This window comes from Camarhynchus parvulus, chromosome Z (genome assembly GCF_901933205.1).
Source record: "Camarhynchus parvulus chromosome Z, STF_HiC, whole genome shotgun sequence".
Classification (NCBI taxonomy): domain Eukaryota; kingdom Metazoa; phylum Chordata; class Aves; order Passeriformes; family Thraupidae; genus Camarhynchus; species Camarhynchus parvulus.
In genome coordinates this window covers 28682153-28699782 of record NC_044601.1, presented here as the reverse complement: position 1 = coordinate 28699782, position 17630 = coordinate 28682153, and the positions used below count along the sequence as shown (strand labels likewise).

The 17630-nt window shown below is 36.2% G+C and overlaps 1 protein-coding gene across 9 annotated transcripts in view; it reads left to right on the top strand.

Moving 5' to 3' along the window:
- The window catches only part of PCGF3 (polycomb group ring finger 3), a 56150-nt gene extending 41246 nt beyond the window's left edge, over positions 1-14904 (top strand). For all 9 annotated transcript variants that reach the window (XM_030969196.1, XM_030969192.1, XM_030969194.1 and 6 more), the window contains 6 exons: positions 2061-2116; positions 3091-3201; positions 3702-3790; positions 5402-5539; positions 7731-7811; positions 9138-14904. In XM_030969196.1, the coding sequence (XP_030825056.1) occupies positions 2061-2116; positions 3091-3201; positions 3702-3790; positions 5402-5539; positions 7731-7811; positions 9138-9185 (523 nt within the window). In that variant the 3' untranslated portion in view covers positions 9186-14904. The remainder of the gene's footprint in view (positions 1-2060; positions 2117-3090; positions 3202-3701; positions 3791-5401; positions 5540-7730; positions 7812-9137) is intronic.
- The last annotated feature ends 2726 nt before the right edge of the window (positions 14905-17630 follow it).

Below are 17630 nucleotides of genomic sequence, written 5' to 3'. Positions count from 1 at the left end.
GGCTGTTGCCAGTCACCTCCTTATTTTCCATCTGCATTTGCATAGTCAAATTACATGTTCATTAAGTATTTTTGTTGGGTTTTTTCCTCCTTTTCTTGTCAGAAAAGACATTCTTTTTCTTTCTTTCCATTTTACTCCTGCTGATGAAAATACATTGTAATGGTGTGTCTGCATTAGCTGTTGCATATCAAGTAGTGTTTCCATTATAAAAAACTTGTGTTTGTTCATAGCACTTTTCAACATGCCTTTCTCACTTCTGTAACAATTTTGGAAGCAATGGTTTTAGCAAATGAGTCTGATAGCACTTTTACAGAAAACTCAATGTTCTGTACACCCTTACGTTGCTCAAGCTCATCCTCATTCAGGAGCCTGTAACTAAGTATGCTGTCTCCACATTTATAATATACACTCATACTCCTGTATGAGTGTATAATTAAAGGGACAGGTACATGCAAATAGGCAAGAATGAATAAATGACACGTAAGACAACATGTTTGCCTTGGTTCTGAAACCTGGGTTTTGTGCAAAAAGGGGCAGGAAACAGCATGATATTGAAAGCAGCTAGAAGGCAATTTGTTATTTGTTTTTTATTGTTAAATACGCTTCAGTTAAGTAAGCTGCTTAAATTAGTTGTAAAATATTGCCCATTGAAACTGAAACAGACTTTGTCCAGCTTACTTTCGGATATATTTATTTACTTTTTTTAAAAAATAATTGACAGTCCGGAGTATCACAAGGTGTTTGAAAATGGAGATTTAAACTCCTATTCATCTCTGTCTGAAAAATGGTAAACCAAATGTGTCTCCTTGTTTACATTTCTAAATACTGTTAAATAGCATCACAGAGTCTTAAATTCTTTGGTACCTTAAAGATCATCTGTATGATTTAGTTCCAACCCCCAAATTGTTGCCTCTGATTTAATGGTGGTGTCATACTTATATATTTTTGTTCAAATAATTTTGGCAATGTGTTTGCAGTCCATTAATGACACTTCATAATCTCAGCCTGTACAAACGGGATTGCTGCTGGTGAAAATGACATGAATTTAGGATAAGTGATATTCTGAATCTTGTAGTGCTACTTAGAATATTGTAATTACTGCTTGTAAATGTCTTGATTTGTCACCATTTCTGTACTTGCTTACTGATCTCCACTGCTGTGGAGTGCTCATGTCAGGTGATGAGAAGCCTGAGACTACTGTTGTAAGCTGTTTCTGTTCAAATCCAATTCAGGACTTTATATTGCAGACACTTTTGAGATTATGACATTGCAGCAGCCAAGGCAGACACTTGAAATGCTTCTTATACTATTTCTTAATTGGAATTTAATGTAATACTTAATTTCTTTGAATTTCTTTGAGACCATAACTTATTTGAGATTAGAACAGGATTTTTCTAGGTGAGCTGGGGATTAAAGTTTAGAATCTTAACTGGCCCCACTGTCCTGCAGTGGGATTGTTGACTTTTTGTCATTTGAGCCACACTACCTCTACAGGCTACTTAGCTAAATAATGTTTCTCACAGTTACTTTGTCCTTTTAAGAAAAAAGTAAAATTTAGTTTGTTGTGGTCTTTTTCTGTGAACTTCTCTCATGCATTTTCAAAGATCCTAGTAAAGATAACTAATCTAGAAATGTGAGAAATTAGTCTATAGGTGTGAGAAACAAGCTATTATTGATTCTTTTGTAATAAAAATGAGTTTATCTCTAAGTTGGAAAAGCGTTTTAGGTTATTACTGTCATACTTGTCTGGATGCAGAAGGACATACTCGGTGGGGTGAATTCTTCTACAGACTAGTTTTTCTCAAACTTTCATTTGTTTTCTTTCTTAGCTTGTACTTTTTCATAGTTGCTTTTGTATTGCTGTTCTTTCTGGTTTGATAGAAATACTGATTGAGAAGTAAAATTCTTCTTAGGTGAATTTAGAGATTTTTGCATATGGTTAGTACTGGAACTTAAACAGAAATGTTTTCAATTAAGATCATGAACTTAAGCTTTTGATTTTGTTTTTTTGGTTTTTTTTTTGGTTTGTTTTTGTTTTTGTTTTTGTTTTTCCTTGCTAGTCATGACAGAACAATGCAAGATATTGTTTACAAACTTGTGCCAGGCCTCCAAGAAGGTAAGTTGCGGTGTGACCTTTTTAAAGGTCAGTTTGCACATACTTCTTGACATTAAAGTTAAAAGAAAGTTTCAGGTGATGAAAAGAGGGGCTGGGGGTGGGGGGCAACTGAGAAAAAAATACAGTGGAAAACAAGACTCTTTCACTTGTGTAATTTTTAGCAATTAATTTAATTTCGTACCTGTACTAGCAGCAACTGAGTGTGGGGGTGGTGGGAGGCAACGTGGGATGTTTCTTCCAAAAGCAGTATTATGTAAAGCAGAATAGTCATTCAGTTTTCAAATGTTGCCATACCATAACTCTAATTTGTTTTTGTTACACCTGTTGTGCAAGCTTTCTAGAATTCTCAGAGGTAAAATGCAATTTTAAAATGCTTTTAGTTTCTGCTATTTTTCAGAGATCTTTTTTGTTAGAGAACTTTCAATTACTGTTTTCATAATCCTCTTTGACGCTAGATCTGTTGAACTAAAGAAATACTTTATAAATATTGCTCAGTGGTTTTTTTTTGGTCTTAATCTATGTTAAAGTTTTCATTTAAATAGAGTGTTTTAATCTATTGAAGCTGCTTTTCCAAATTGGCATTTCCAAATGTCAGTGTGATTAAATAGATACTTTAAAAATTATTTCTGGGATATTGAAAACCATAACTACGAATAAAAATTCAAAACCAATGTTTTGACTGAAATATAGTCATATTCAAAATGGGGGATATTTAAAATTAGCTACAGTATTTTAAATTCCATCTCATTCTAGCAGTAATAGTATAGTAGTAACTCTACAGATAACTTTATGCTTTTCTAATTCTGAAAAATAAGATTAGGCATAACTTGATGCAATAGGAGAGATAGAAGACAGGAAATAATGACACCACTGCCACTTGTTTGCAATCCTATAGTGGGAAGGGATTTGGAATAACTTCATAAATATTGCATTAGAACTTTATTACAGGAATTAATATTTGCAATTTTAAACAGCGGAAATGAAAAAACAAAGGGAGTTTTATCACAAACTGGGCATGGAAGTTCCAGGGGATATCAAAGGGGAGACGTGTTCTACAAAACAGCACCTAGATTCTCATCGAAATGGTAAATAGTCCTTTATTTATTCTGTCTTTGGTGGGTGACATATAGTAAATTGATGAACAGATCTGTTGGAAGTATGTGCCCAGGGGGTATATTACAATCATTGTTTCATAACAGCAAGGAATAGAGTCAGCATAGGATTATTGCCTTGTTCCTTATTTCTGCACAGAATTTTTTGTTTTAGCTGTTAATACCATGTTGCTTGTGGCAAAGTTGGTCTCCACAGTAGTGCCTACATGGGGACTGTGAAATTACCCAGCTTCTGGGCCGCTAGCAGCTGAACTCCATAGGTGTTCTCCTCTTTCATGTCACGGGCTGTTGGCTGGAAGTGTTGCTTGAGCCAATAAGCACAATTTGGGAATAGCAAAGCTTATTCTGTTCTGCAGTCCTGAAACTTGCTGTTTTAATTGTATTAGTGCTATAAGATGCTGCTGAGTATATGTGGAGTTTATATATGATAATAATATATATGTATGCCATATATCTGGGTTTTTTTATCTAAGGTGAAACTAAAGCAGATGAAAATATAAATAAAGAAACTTCAGAAGAAAAACAGGAAGAAGATAATGACTACCACCGAAGTGATGAACAGGTGGGCTCATAGGGCATGCTCTAGTTTTATCTTGTGTTTTAGCTGTTGTGGCTTGGTAAGGTAACTTTGATAATCTAACAGAGAAGAAAGTAAGTTTATTTCAAGCTACTTCTTCTGTTCTCTGATACAAACACGATGCAGTTTGGGCAATGCTTTTTTGTAAGCATGAGGTTTTACCTTTGGGTTTTGGCAGGAATGGAGAATACATTCAAATCTTCCTGCAAATATCTTTATAGTTTTGACTGTTTATGAGTCTTCAAAGTTTGCTGTCAAAACAAATTAATGTAATTTTCTGCTTTCTACAGGAGTGTACCCCAGTGTTAGTTACCATCATACATTAAGCTGAATGTGTATTGGTAATTATGAATTAAACCTCTGGCACTGTTAACACATTCAGTGCAGGTAGCTCAGAGTGCAGTTGCAATGAGAGCTGCAGGCTGAGCTCTGGATGGGAGCCCAAGGCAAGAGGCCATGAACTGCCAACCCTTGGCACAGGAAGGGGCACAGGGACCTGTGGCACCAGCCTGGGGACTGGACACTGAGACACAGAAGCAGCTGAGACCCCCAGACTTTGGTGCTGTGAGGGTATGAAAGCCCAGGGGTTCCTTTGTTCTGGGCCCCTTCTCAGAGGCACCAGCTGGAGCTGTTGTTATTTAGTTACTGCACCACGATTAAGCTGTTTGAAAGACTTGGATGTCTGAGACTCTGCTATGGGGTTGAGCTGGTAAGGAATCCTGGTCTGAATGTGAGTGTGAGGGGTGTAGCTGTGAAGGGGCTTTATTCCCAGCTTAGGTGGTGGGAATGTGACTGCCAGAGTGATTCCTGGATGGGCAGACAGGTTTCCTTAACAGCACTCTTACTAACTTATTACATATTTTGTTTTCAACCTTTAATACTAATACAGTATTAGCCCTGTATCATAAAAATATCATATCAGGGAATCCCACTCTTAAGTTTAGACCACAAAGCATGTTTGAAGGTGAAACTTCCCTTTGGTATAAACAAGCCATGTCTTTTATGTTTTCTGGTTATGCAAGTCCAGAGTAACTTTAGCTTGGGTTAATTTTCTTCCCAGTTGCCATGTAAGGGATTGTACTTGTTACTAGATCCTCCTAGTGCAATACAAGCATACCATTACAAAGAGTTTAGACTGTAATGAATAGCTGGATGGGAGAAAAAGTGAGAATTTGAAATATTTGTCATATCATTTGTATTCATTCTTTTTAAACATGTTAAAATTAAGCTAGATCAGCAGTTGCATTGACAACAAGAAATTATGTTAGAAGCAATCATTAAGAATTGACCATGGTTTTCTTACTGTTTTCTTGCTGTAGCTTTTAACATATGGCCCTCTTAAGCTATTGACAACCTATGAATTTGGACTGAAGCAGCCTTGTTCCGACATCAAAAATTACTACTTGAACATATTTGTCTTTTTATTTACCACTCAGCTTATGAAATCTTAGAAAATGCGGTTTTCTTAATAGGTGTTTCAGTTTAAAGAGCACTAGTACTGTACTTTACTGTACTGGATTAATAAAAATTGCATGTGGAATACATAAGACTGCAGAAAATTGTTGCAGCCAACAACTTTTTGCCTTTTTCCTGAAGGTAAGCATCTGCTTGGAGTGCAATAGCAGCAAACTGCGTGGATTGAAACGAAAATGGATTCGTTGCTCTGCACAAGCAACAGTCTTGCATCTAAAGAAGTTCATTGCCAAAAAACTCAACCTTTCTTCTTTTAATGAGGTAATATTTTAATTTTTAAAAATAAGTCTACAGATACAAAAACTTGAAAGGGGTGGGTTTGTTCCTTTGCAAAAGGATGTCTTTTATTTTGATTTTCTTTTCAGAAAACAGAAGCGTACACTGCTTCTTGAATTATATGTTATATAGCAATTTTCTTGTCCTTTCTTGGGTCTGTACAGGACTTTCCACTTAGTTTGCAGTGCATCTTTTCATGTGCATTTATAAATAGTTGAGCAAAAAGGCTTGGTTATGTGCTTCCACATGTGTTTAAATGGACTCTGGCAAGATTATTTGTTTGATATATTGTAGTTGAGTTTATCTCCAACATTTTAGGAAGTCTGCACTCTACAGGGGCCAGACAGAAACACTTCAACAGTGAAGCCCCATTGAAGAGAAAGCACCACAAATATCTTGTTCTTTTCTGTGCTCTTAGTGAAGCTCAATCTGAAGTTGCTGCCTACCATAACCAGTGTTATCACATGCCTACTTTTCCCTATCTTTACAGGATATCATGAGAAGAATTTAAGTTGAAAGGTACAGAAAGAAAGGCAATACTTTGATCTTCTCCTAGACTAGATTCGAAAATTAAAAGTGGCAAACTATGAATGCAGCCCCTATTTATCACCTACCACAACCAGTGTTATCACATGCCTACTTTTCCCTATCTTTACAGGGTATCATGAGAAGAATTTAAGTTGAAAGGTACAGAAAGAAAGGCAATACTTTGAACTTCTCCTAGACTAGATTTGAAAATTAAAAGTGGCAAACTATGAATGCAGCCCCTATTTATCACTTGGCTGGATCTTGGTAACAGTTTCTGGACATCTCAGCTGACTCTCAGCTTGACATCTCTCAAATCCGTATTATGACACGGATTCACTGAATTTCATTAAGACATTTCATACAAATCAAATAATCTGCTTTCCAGCCCAGTGTGTCAACACCTTGCTGCTCGATCTTGTCAACAGCACCTCTCCAATTTGCATCTCTATCACTTTTCCTCCATAGCTTCTGTACACTTCAGACTAACACTCTCTCTCTGTTATGGTTCAAGTATATCCCCAAACTCTGCCAGTCTTCCTGAAACAAAACCATGTATCCTGTCTTGTTCTCAGCTGGCTCAGAGGTGGTTGACTCCTGGCTTTAGCCCAGCAGCTACGTAGCTACAAGGATACAAGGATTGTTCAAAAGGGGTTTTTTTAATATATTCTTTTGGTATATGCATGTGTAAGCCCTCCAATGCAGTGTGCCAAGATGTGACTTAAGAATCTACTTGGTTTCTACTGGAAGAAAAACTTTTCTGGAGTACTGTTTATTTTTTTGTTATCCCTTTCTGCCTTCTTAAAAAATACATAAATGGTCATGTAATCATTGTACTAGTACTAAGTCATATAGAAGTAGAATTTGAGCACGTGGTTACTTGGTTGCTTGATACAGACTATTTCAGGTTTGAGTTACTGCTATGTAAGTGGACTGCATGCACATTCAAGCCTTCCTGGGCTATGGGGTAAAACATTGTAACATAAGCCACCTTGGTGGAACTTGTTGTTTTCATACATGTTCCCTGGTTTTAGTTCATGTTCAGATATTGTAGTTCAGCTGACTAGTAGTCATATGATCCTCATACTTTTATGTTGAGATCCTCCCTATTTCTAATATCAAGATTTTTAAAAATAGAGATAGAAAACAAAAAATACCTGTTAAGTATCTGTAAAACCCCTATAAGTATAGCATATAAGTATATGGCAGACAGTGTTTTTAAAAAAAAAAAAACCTCTGCCCTTGTAACAATGCCACCTGACTGGTGTTAGGTAAAAAAAAATTTATAGTATGCTGAATAACACCTCTCTTTGAGATTTCTGTCCACTTGTTTATGTATTCAAGCTTTTTAGAAGCATGTAAAGCTTTCAGGAAAGGACCTTAGTACTGCTTGGGAAGATAAATCAAACATTAAATCCATATCATACTATATTTCTTAGGCAGGCATTGACATGGTCTTTCAGTACTTTATGTTGAGAGCAGATTTTACCTTTACTTTCCTGGTATGATTTTTGTCTGCAGGGCAACTTCAGGATTACCAGTTCCAGTGTCTTCAGAGAAAAAAAGTCTTGTCAAATGTATAGTAATATGTGAAATATATTGTTTGGTGCATTGGGTCCCAATGAATTAACTGTCACCATTATTTTGTCAGCTGGACATATTATGCAATGAAGAGATTCTTGGCAAGGACCATACGCTGAAGTTTGTAGTTGTTACTAGATGGAGATTTAAGGTATGACATAATGATTCAATGTAAATCATGAAATGGCCAAACAAAATGTTTATAAAATAGTGATAATTTGGAACTGTACTGCAGTATAGCATAGAAGGTACTTTCTTGTAAATATCTAGTACAATATTCTTAGACACCAAGTATTTATTTGTTTCCACTAAATGAAGGAAAGGAGAATTAAATATTCATTGGAAGAGAAAAGGGAACACTGTATTAGTTGTCAAATTGTTATCAAGTCTGTCAGAGGAAGTAGAAGCTGCAAAAAGTATTATTTTTAACCCCTTCAGGCAGTAAGAATGCGTAGCAAAACAGAACAATTAGGAGGGAAGTCAGTATATGTACACACAGAGTTATTGGAACAAGAAGTTTGTATTTGTAATGCAAAAGCAACACATTCTGAGCATACAGTGTACCCTAAGGTGAAATAACTTGATGGCTTTGGATGCATATCTAGAAGAGGTCCATGTGGGAGTTGAGAAGCATTTTTCTGTCTTGGAATTACAAAATAATTGACCTGTGTAAGAGTCACAGGATAAAGTCAATGGTCAGTGTTAAAACTGCAGAGATGTCACAAGTGGAATCCTGCTGGAATCTGTTTCTTATGGTGTTTCTGAATGACCTGGAAATGGTCTTTACAGTTCTGAGTGACAGGTGATTAACAAACACCTGAAGTTGAATATAGGTATAGATAAAAGGATACAATGCAAACATTAGGGTTTTGTGGTGTAGCAGAGAGAACCAAACAGGAGCATCAAATTGATGTGCATCTATACAGTCTACTCTTCACCTGTGAGAGATCTGTGTTATTGTGAGTCATGTGGAAAGCAGAACTGTAAACTGCCCTCCCAAGTGAAAGAAGTGGTGGATGTAAAATGGAACTGAGACACAGAAGGTCCAGAACAAACAAGCTGAAGTAATTGTTTTTATGAGACACAGAAAGTCCATGGTGCAGGATGTTGTGGTTGTAAAAGTTTGCCTATTCATAAAAAAAAATCAACTGATGCTTTCACAGAAGAGGAATAAAGTGAGAGCTATTATATGTGAAGTACCACATACTCTAATTTCTGCTTTCTGGACGTCCCTTACTTCAGAGGGTTTTCCAAGATAAACAAATCTGCTTCCTGAAATAAAGGGGAAAGGGTTCTTTATCACTTGTTTGAGCCCCACAGATGATGTTGCACCTTGTCTTTGTCTTGGTGAATTTTTGACAGATCAGATAGCTGCTCTTGTCTTTAATTGAAGCTTTAGTTTATGACACAGAAGTTTTTCCTACTGAACAGATTAGTTCTGGATTTGTTTCTTAACATTGGTATTTCTGTCTTGCAGAAAGCACCTCTACTGCTACATTATAGACCCAAAATGGACTTGCTGTAAGGGAACTTAAGTGTCCTTCTGGACAGAGCTTTTTGCAGAGACTATCATCTGGCACCTTCTTAGTGCATCACTAATCACATGACACAAACCAGCTGAATAATTTTGGAAGACTGGAGGGCTTTCATAGTGGGCTGTCCTGAATATTTCTTCTAGGGATGTGTTACCTAGACTTCTGGGCAGACAATATTTATACTTTTTTTGTATGGAAGAAAGAAGTTTCAACTCAGCAAGACACTACCAGCATTAAGTTTACAGATACTGAAAACACTTCACAGTTCCATGTAGCTCAGCCTGATTTGTCTCTTACAGTTACACACAGAAAACAAGTTTGAGTGTTGTGGGGTGATATAAATATGTTGCTTTTGACACCAAGTTGCTTTAGTTACTTCTTGCATTCTAAATCTTTAAAAACTATATTTTTGCAAAGTGTTATTGTCTTATATAGTGTGCCTGATTGCATTGGCTTTATTCAAGTTATTCTGTAGAGCACTGAACATACCTGATAATACAGTGACTGGTGATAATTTATTATGCTGCATTGAAAACTTAAGAAAATCTGGGAAACCAGTAAATTTGTCATTTTTGCCCAGTTATTGCTCTCCCTCACCTTGTGTTTTAATAAAGTTTTGATACTTCTGTATACGTGTTAATTTGGTAAGACTAATAGAAATAAGTTCAGTTGATTTTAATGTGCTGTGATATATATTTTGCTATGGTATAAATTGCACCACATAATGACAAATACTCACAAGTACTAGATTTGTGAATTTCTTAAAAAATAAACATTTCTTATGTATTTGTGGCTTGCAGAAATCAGTTTTTAATTTAGAGAGAATTTGCTATCACTAGCCATTGAAACAGTGGCTCTTGGACAACTGTGAGAGTATTGCAGATTTTTCACTTCACTGATTAAAACTTACAGGCAGCTTTAAATTTCTTTAGCTGTTTTCTTATGAAACCATAGTGATAATGGGACCCCAGAAAATGCTAAAGATAGATTCTGAAAATGTTAGGCTTTGTGTTTTCTCAGATCACTGCACCTGCATAAGCAGTATGATAAATGATATAATTGTTAGATGTGATGATTGTTTATAATTAAATATAATTATTATATAATCATAGGAAGAATCATGAGAAACTATGTTGGAAACTTAAGGGGCTATGCTTAGCTAAAAATCTGTGTATACAATAGAACAATATAAGTTTAATAATTAACATGGAAGTTATATAACGATAGAATATAAAAACCCATTCCTCTCGAATGTATGGCGGAATCAGATCTGAGGTGAAAAGCACTCCTGATTCTCAGAGCTCTTAATAAAAGCACCTACATCTAATTGCCTATGTGATTATATGTTTTCGAACGCTAACAATAGCATTTTCTGTACTGCAATTCCAGACTTATATGGGGTGGGGAGGAAGGGGGAGTCAAGACAAGATTATTTTAGCACCTTTTGGCCTTAACTAGTAATTTTGCTTGCATCAGCCTTAATGGATGCAAGGTAATACACATTCATGTATGTATGGGTACATACATCTATATACACATATAAGTATATATGTTATAGAAAGCACCCTCAATGGCACTTAGCAGGGCTCACTGCACTTTTTGTAAGGTTTTTGCAAATAATTGGGTTTTTAAAAAACTGTGGTTGAAAGTGATTTCTGCAAGCTATATCCACTATGTATCATCCATAGTACAATTGTGAGAACATTTGTCTGGCGCAGGTGTGAAGTCACTGAAAACGGTGTATGCCCTACTATAGCCAGCTGGAAATAGTTAACCTAATTTTTGGAAGAGTTTTCCTGTCAGCTGAAAATGTTAGTCGCTATTCCTATTATTAAACCCTGTTATTTTTTGATAAATTGTCTTTTGATAAGAAGCCCTGCTTCCTCTTGCTGTGCTCCTTTGCTTCTTCTGCTAGAAGGCATTACTTAGTAACCGGAAGCTGATACTGCAAGAGATTTATCTAAGCATTTTAAATATTCTTCCTCTTGAGTTTTCAAAGTGCTACATTCCTCAGCACATTTCCCTTAATTTCCCTCTCTGGAGTCTTCAGTTCTCCTTTCCCAGCTCTGCTGCTGCTTGTGCTTACCTTTGACAACAGGGCTCCTTATTTTGATTACAGTCACAGATGTGAGTAGGAAGGAAATGAAAAAGAAATTACGTGAGCAGAGAATGAAAGGGAGCCTCCTGAATTGTGGAGATGGAAAGGAGAGCCACACAAAGGCCAGAACATGCTGCTGTCCATGCAGGTGAAAGTGTTCAGATAGCTGCATTTGAATGTTTAGGTCACACAGAACTCCACATCTGGTTCTTGTGTAGTGTTTGTGCATGTCTGTGATTCATGCAATCAAATTTGGCTCTGATTTTGTCTTGCTGTTTGTGTATTTTCAGCTTTTCTTCTGTCTTTAGCATTACTTGATCTGGCAGAAAAGAACAAACAAGATCATATGTCTACCATTTTTAAAACGTTCCATGAAAGCAGTCAATGCAGGTGGTATGGATGTGTACACAAGCTGACATACTGGGCCTCTCTGGGGCTGTTTCTTACATGATTGTTACTGTTCTAGTGTGAATAGGAGGCTGGCTTTGCCACTGAGGCCCTGAGAATGTGAACAGGATTGTACGGATCCCAGCTGTTTGCACTCAGAGTATACACACAGTGGCTGTACCTGATGTAGACATTAAACTAAAGCTGCCAGACAGCATTCTGATTAACCACCTTAATCACAATATATATATATATATTTATATATATATATACACACAAACAAAAAAATATATATACATATACACATATAAATGAGATCTGTCTACCTCAAGTGTGTGTACTGCAGGAAACTTTTGTATGACTAGATATTGATGCAGTGCTGTTAAAGTACATTGGGATTTCATTTCTTCCTTGTGTACTTGAGCAACTGAGAAATTAATTACAAACAGGCAAATTCAGAAGCCTTTCAAATCTGTCTCTTGCTGTAACAACTTACAACAGAAAACTTATAACTTCCTAATCATCTTTAAAATCACTTGAATTTGTTATGGTGCTATCAGTATATAGAAAATTCTGTTTATATGGATACATAAATTCAAGCCAGTATTAATACCTATAGCTGGGGTTTTTGCTTGTAATTGTGTGTAACTGCTTTTGCAATGTGTTTAATCTGATAAAACTGCACCATTAAAAAAAAAAAAACAAAAAACAAAAAAACCAAAACAACAAAAAAAAACCAAACAAAGAAAACCAAACAAAAAACCCCCAAACCAACAAAAAAAACTCCAGAGCTACTCAGTTGTTTTTCTAAATCACATGTGATAACATCTTCACTTCAAAAATTGCCCTCAGGAGTGGTGTGACTCTGTCTGTACCATATGTTAGTCTCACTAAAAGACTACACTGTAGAGCAAGGTCTTCTTTGGGTCTGAGCCTTGTTTAATTTCTGTGACACTTAAGAGACAATTTATATCAAGCTTATATTGGGTAAAGTAACCCTGATACTGTTGAAAGTTGAACTAAAATTTGGACACGGCCATACATATTTCTTAGTCCTGATGAGATCATGGTAGGTGATTTTGGCTTTTGTGAAGATGCCATTACTGTGAAGTAGTTTTTGTAATTTCTTACGCTGGTAAATAGTTGCAGTAAGGAAGTATCTTGTTGCATTATCCTCAGCAGCAGTGAGACTGATGAATCACCTGGGCTTAGAGTCTCATTAAGTATACTTTCATTAAAAATAAAGAATTCAGATAGAATATATAATATTGAATTTAAATAAGATTGGGGGTTTAAATTTTAACTTTATAAAATTATTTATTCTATTTTAAGCCTTCTGTCTTATTTTACCATCCAAGTATGTTTGGTTTTAGTGGTCCAGCTTTATTTACGGGCATATAAATTGAAATTGTAAGATGTTTTTACAAGCTTCTTCCTTTTACATTGAGTTTGAGTAGCTTTCATCTGTATGTTTTTGTTTTGTATGGATAAAGAGCATTACTTATGCTTTTGTGCAATAGGTTTGAAACATGCATTTATTAGGCTTATGTTTAAATTGTAAATGTAGCATCTACTTACCATTATGTTTAAAAGGAATGTAGATGGCTTTTCACACTTGTTCAAATGGAGTTTTATTTGGGGCTGTTATTTGGGGGTGGACGTGTGTGTTTTATGCTTTGTTCCATTTTTTATTTTATGAGTGAAATGGGGGATTTAAAATTTCTGTAAGTACAAGAACTATCTGTCAGCAATATTTTAAAATAAACGATCTTGCAAGAAACCTTAATGTGAATTGTGGAAGCAATTGACAAGACTTGCAGCCTATCTGAAAATGTTTTGTGCCATTGTTAGGTCTGGTATATTCGTGTACCATCACACCTGGGAATATTTTTTTCTATGGTTGTGCAATAGTATACACAACACTGTCACTCAGGAGATATGGGACCGTAAAAAATATCAGACTACAGTTATGATGGTGCTATTTTTTCCAGTAGGCTATGAGCCTTTGAAAGCTTATCTGGCTCTTATTGTCTTTATAACAACACAGTCCTAGGGGATATACAGATTTTTTTTTTTCTACTAGATGATAAATATAACTTGCTGTTTTACAGCATTCTGCATATTACATTGAGATAAAAATAATAGGAAAAAGCCAACCAGTCTGTACATCAGTGAGATGAATCTTAGGTACACATTTTGTACAGAAGGTTTACTGAACTGAAAAATCAAGTTTCCGCTTTTCCTCAGGTAATCACTTCAGTTTGGATGTTTCACTGAAAACATTAATGCAACTTTAGTTAGTCTGCCTAAAGTTGGTAACAAAAATTGTTCCTCACACGAATCTCCCTACATAAGATACAATTAGATGTTACTTGGGTCTTGAGATCCATTTTTGAATAAAAAGTTGCAGAGAACAATACTAAAGAACATGGAACAATACTTCAATCTCTGCTCTCATCAAAACTTGCAGTCAGGACAAAAATTACCTAGGAACTTGGGTCTTGTGGCAAATCAACAGGTCATGTTTTACCTGTTTATTTATATACAAATTAAAGGTATGACTCTACTATTTGTTCCATATTTTATCCTACTTAAAGAGTTTTTTGGAAATCTTTTGAAGCCACAATGACCTGTCCATGTCCTGGTCGTAGGGTAGGAACTACATGTCCAATTCTATGAACATTTACATTGGTAACTTTAGTAATAACCTGGATGGTTCCACAGAAACCAGTGGGATCATTCATTCAAACAGAGGTATGGCTGAAGGAAGAAGTCCTGAGTTTTGAGTACTGATATTCCACTATTTTTGTTATTTCTGTTTGAAATGGAAAGTATTGGTTTGATGGACTCTTTAATTCAAGTGACTTATCTGGACAAAAGGAAAGTTTGTTCTTTCCTTCTGCAAACAGGATCATTTTGCAGTTAAGGGACAATTAGCCAGTGCAACCACTAAGCCTTTTATCCTCATATGTGGCATAATAAAGATTCTGGAACTGTCAAGAGTGTAAAACCATATTTTTGGCTTAGCTTCATTTAAAAGTTTACAATTTTTTATGCTTTGTGTTGCTGTGTAATTTCTGTACTACTGGTGGCTAGTTTTGTCTGAATAAGCCTTTTGGGGATTAATGCTTAATGTTTTGATTTTATGATAGTGAAGCTTGTATCCAGTGTTTTGCCAATGAATATTATATGCTTGTTAATAAAAGCACAGAAACTAACTGAAATGCTGTGAGGCTGAAAGTTTTTGTCCCATTCTCTTGAAGGAACATAAGGAGCTAGCAGTCATCGTAGCACTGAATAAATGGAGTGTGACTGAAACAGAGGTGGTGTGGCATTGCATTGTCATAAAATCTGTCTTTTACTCAAAACAGAAGGATGGCTTAAAGTATTACTCCACTGGCAGTATGTCTGTGACAAGTGTGGGTCAAGTAACTACCAGATAGGTAATTAAACGGCTTCAGTCACTGAGAGGGAAAAGAGCATTATCCTGGTGTCTTTCTGTACCTGGATAAAAAGGTATTTTCCTGACCTGTATGTGTTCCTTTCAACCTTACCCCTTACAACCTTACCCTGGTTGAGATATTAACAATGCAAAACAGATGCTACAGTAGGTGAATTTCTTTCAGCACCTGCATTACATGTAATGCAGATATATAGCTTGTGAACTGCTCTACATGCTGAGTACCTTTCTTTATACTCTTGGCTTGTTAGGAACTGCCAGCAATTCCAGGCTCCTTTGAAGTCAGTTTTATTCATACACACATTTCTTATTTGCACTGATATTACCCATACACAGTTGTCCTAAGGCATTTGCCACTTACTATCTTCATTTAAATATCAGTATGAGGGACTAACTGCAGAAAAGTCCCTTTGCCTGTGTATAGTCACTTAAAATTGAATGAAAATTAGCACTAATTCAGCAAGTGTTACTCTTTGGAAGTCTTCGCGCCTTTATTATAAGTGGTTTTAATAATTACCTGAACTTTGTACTACTGGTTGTTTCCATCTAGCTGTGAAGTAACCAGTGATGGGCCTGGCTCCATCCCTTTCCTGAACACAGTGTTATTCTAATAAATACGGCGTTAAAATTTCTCCTGTTTGACTGAAATTCCCAAGCATCACAAAAAGAAATTGTGCTAACAGTTGTGTTTGCTAGCCCTGAAAGCATAAACCTGCCCTGCAGCCAGTAGGAGCTAACTACGTTTTTTTCCCCAGAAGAAATAACAATATGAAAAAGTTTTACTGGTATTTCTTACTTTATATGTAACTGATATTTTCTTATTTTGCTGATTGACTATTCTGCTATTAAAAAAAATCATTACTTTGAGTGCACTACCTCTTTTTGTGCAATAACTTCTTCCTTGGGATTAGAGCAGTCAGAGAAAAAAATCCGTATCAAGTCAATATGTGCATTTAAGATAAATAAATTCAGCTGTTTAAACCCAGGTATAGATGTAGTCACTCAGGATTCAATTGGTCACAACTCAAGTTAGGCTAATCCAGGGCTGCATATGAATAGAGGTATACTGCAGTGCAAATCCCTAGTACCTCCATAGTCCCTGCACATCTTTAATTTCCAACATAATCCTTGTTTAGCTGTTTATATTCCTGATTTTTTTAGGCTTTCTTTTGATTAGTTTTTCTGTGAGAAAGTCAAGCAATGATCTGGCATTAGTGGAAAAAGGTTTACAAGAGTAGTCTGAGAGATTCGACTACTAAAAGGAAGATGTGGTCCACATCTGTATGAATATGTCTAGTCTTTCACATGGCAATACACTTGCACTTGTTACTGTGTAGAGGTGTTTTACTGAAGGGCTTGAATTGGACATGTCTGTGCTTTGTGTGTTTTGTGTAATGACTGCATGTTGATGTGTCCATGATCTGTCCAACAAGAACAGAACAAAAATGAAAGCCACTGGCTTTAGTCCAAAGACTGATTGGGGGATTTCCATGAGGAGACGTTGCCATTAAAGCCTTGTTTATCGTTTCCTGCCCCTGTTTGGAGTTTGCAATTGTTTCTTCAAATACCTAAAGAAAGTGAAACTTCATTCTCTTAATTAATTCAACTCTCTCATTCAACTTAAATGAAAATTTTAAGGCTATTTGTTTATTTGTTTTCTCCTTTGATTCAAAGTTCACTGTCCCTTGCCTGAACCCTTATTCAAAAAGAGCACAAAGGCTTTGATTGTGGGTGCTCCAAGGCTGCACCATATGACAGTTTCCATTACTGTTGGGAACAGAACTGACTGCTGATGCAGCAAATAATGTCTCTACTTCTGCTATTTTCTACTGATTCTCAGCAGGGTGCAGAGCAGAAGTTCTGCTTTGGTGTATTTTGTAATCCAATGTATTGTCCAAATGCCTCTGCTTTCCCATTTAAGCAATACCTTTGTAACTAGCTGCAATGGATTGTATTAGCATTACTTGGATTATTGTTCAAATGCATTTTGCTGTTTTACAGAAGTGCCTGGAAAGAGAGTACACTAGTGAATTTGGACGTCAGGTTGAATGTATCTCTTAGGCTGCTCTCACGCCTCTGGAAAAGATTCCTTTCTCTGCTTTGTGTCAGTGTTACGGACTGCAGCTGCAACATCTGAGACTTGATGATTTCAACTGAAATGCTCAGCTTTGAGGGTCTCTCTGGATTTTACTGCAGCCATTGCAGTGGGCATTGCTTAAAAATGGTCAATGCTGATTTGAAGCACAGATGATGAGTTGTTTTCTGGATCCTCTGCCACTGGCACCTCAACAGATGCTCTGTGTTGTGACTCAAGAAAAAACAGGCTTCTTATTCTGATGTCCGTCTTCTCTTTCCCTAGGAAATAAGCAGTCCCATGTCTGTGCATTCTGATATGACAGGGACTGCTTCACCATTTCCCTCTGCAAGAGCTTTTTGAGATTAGAGTATCCTTTACAGACAAGGTTGTCTATTCAGGCTCAGAAGCTCTCA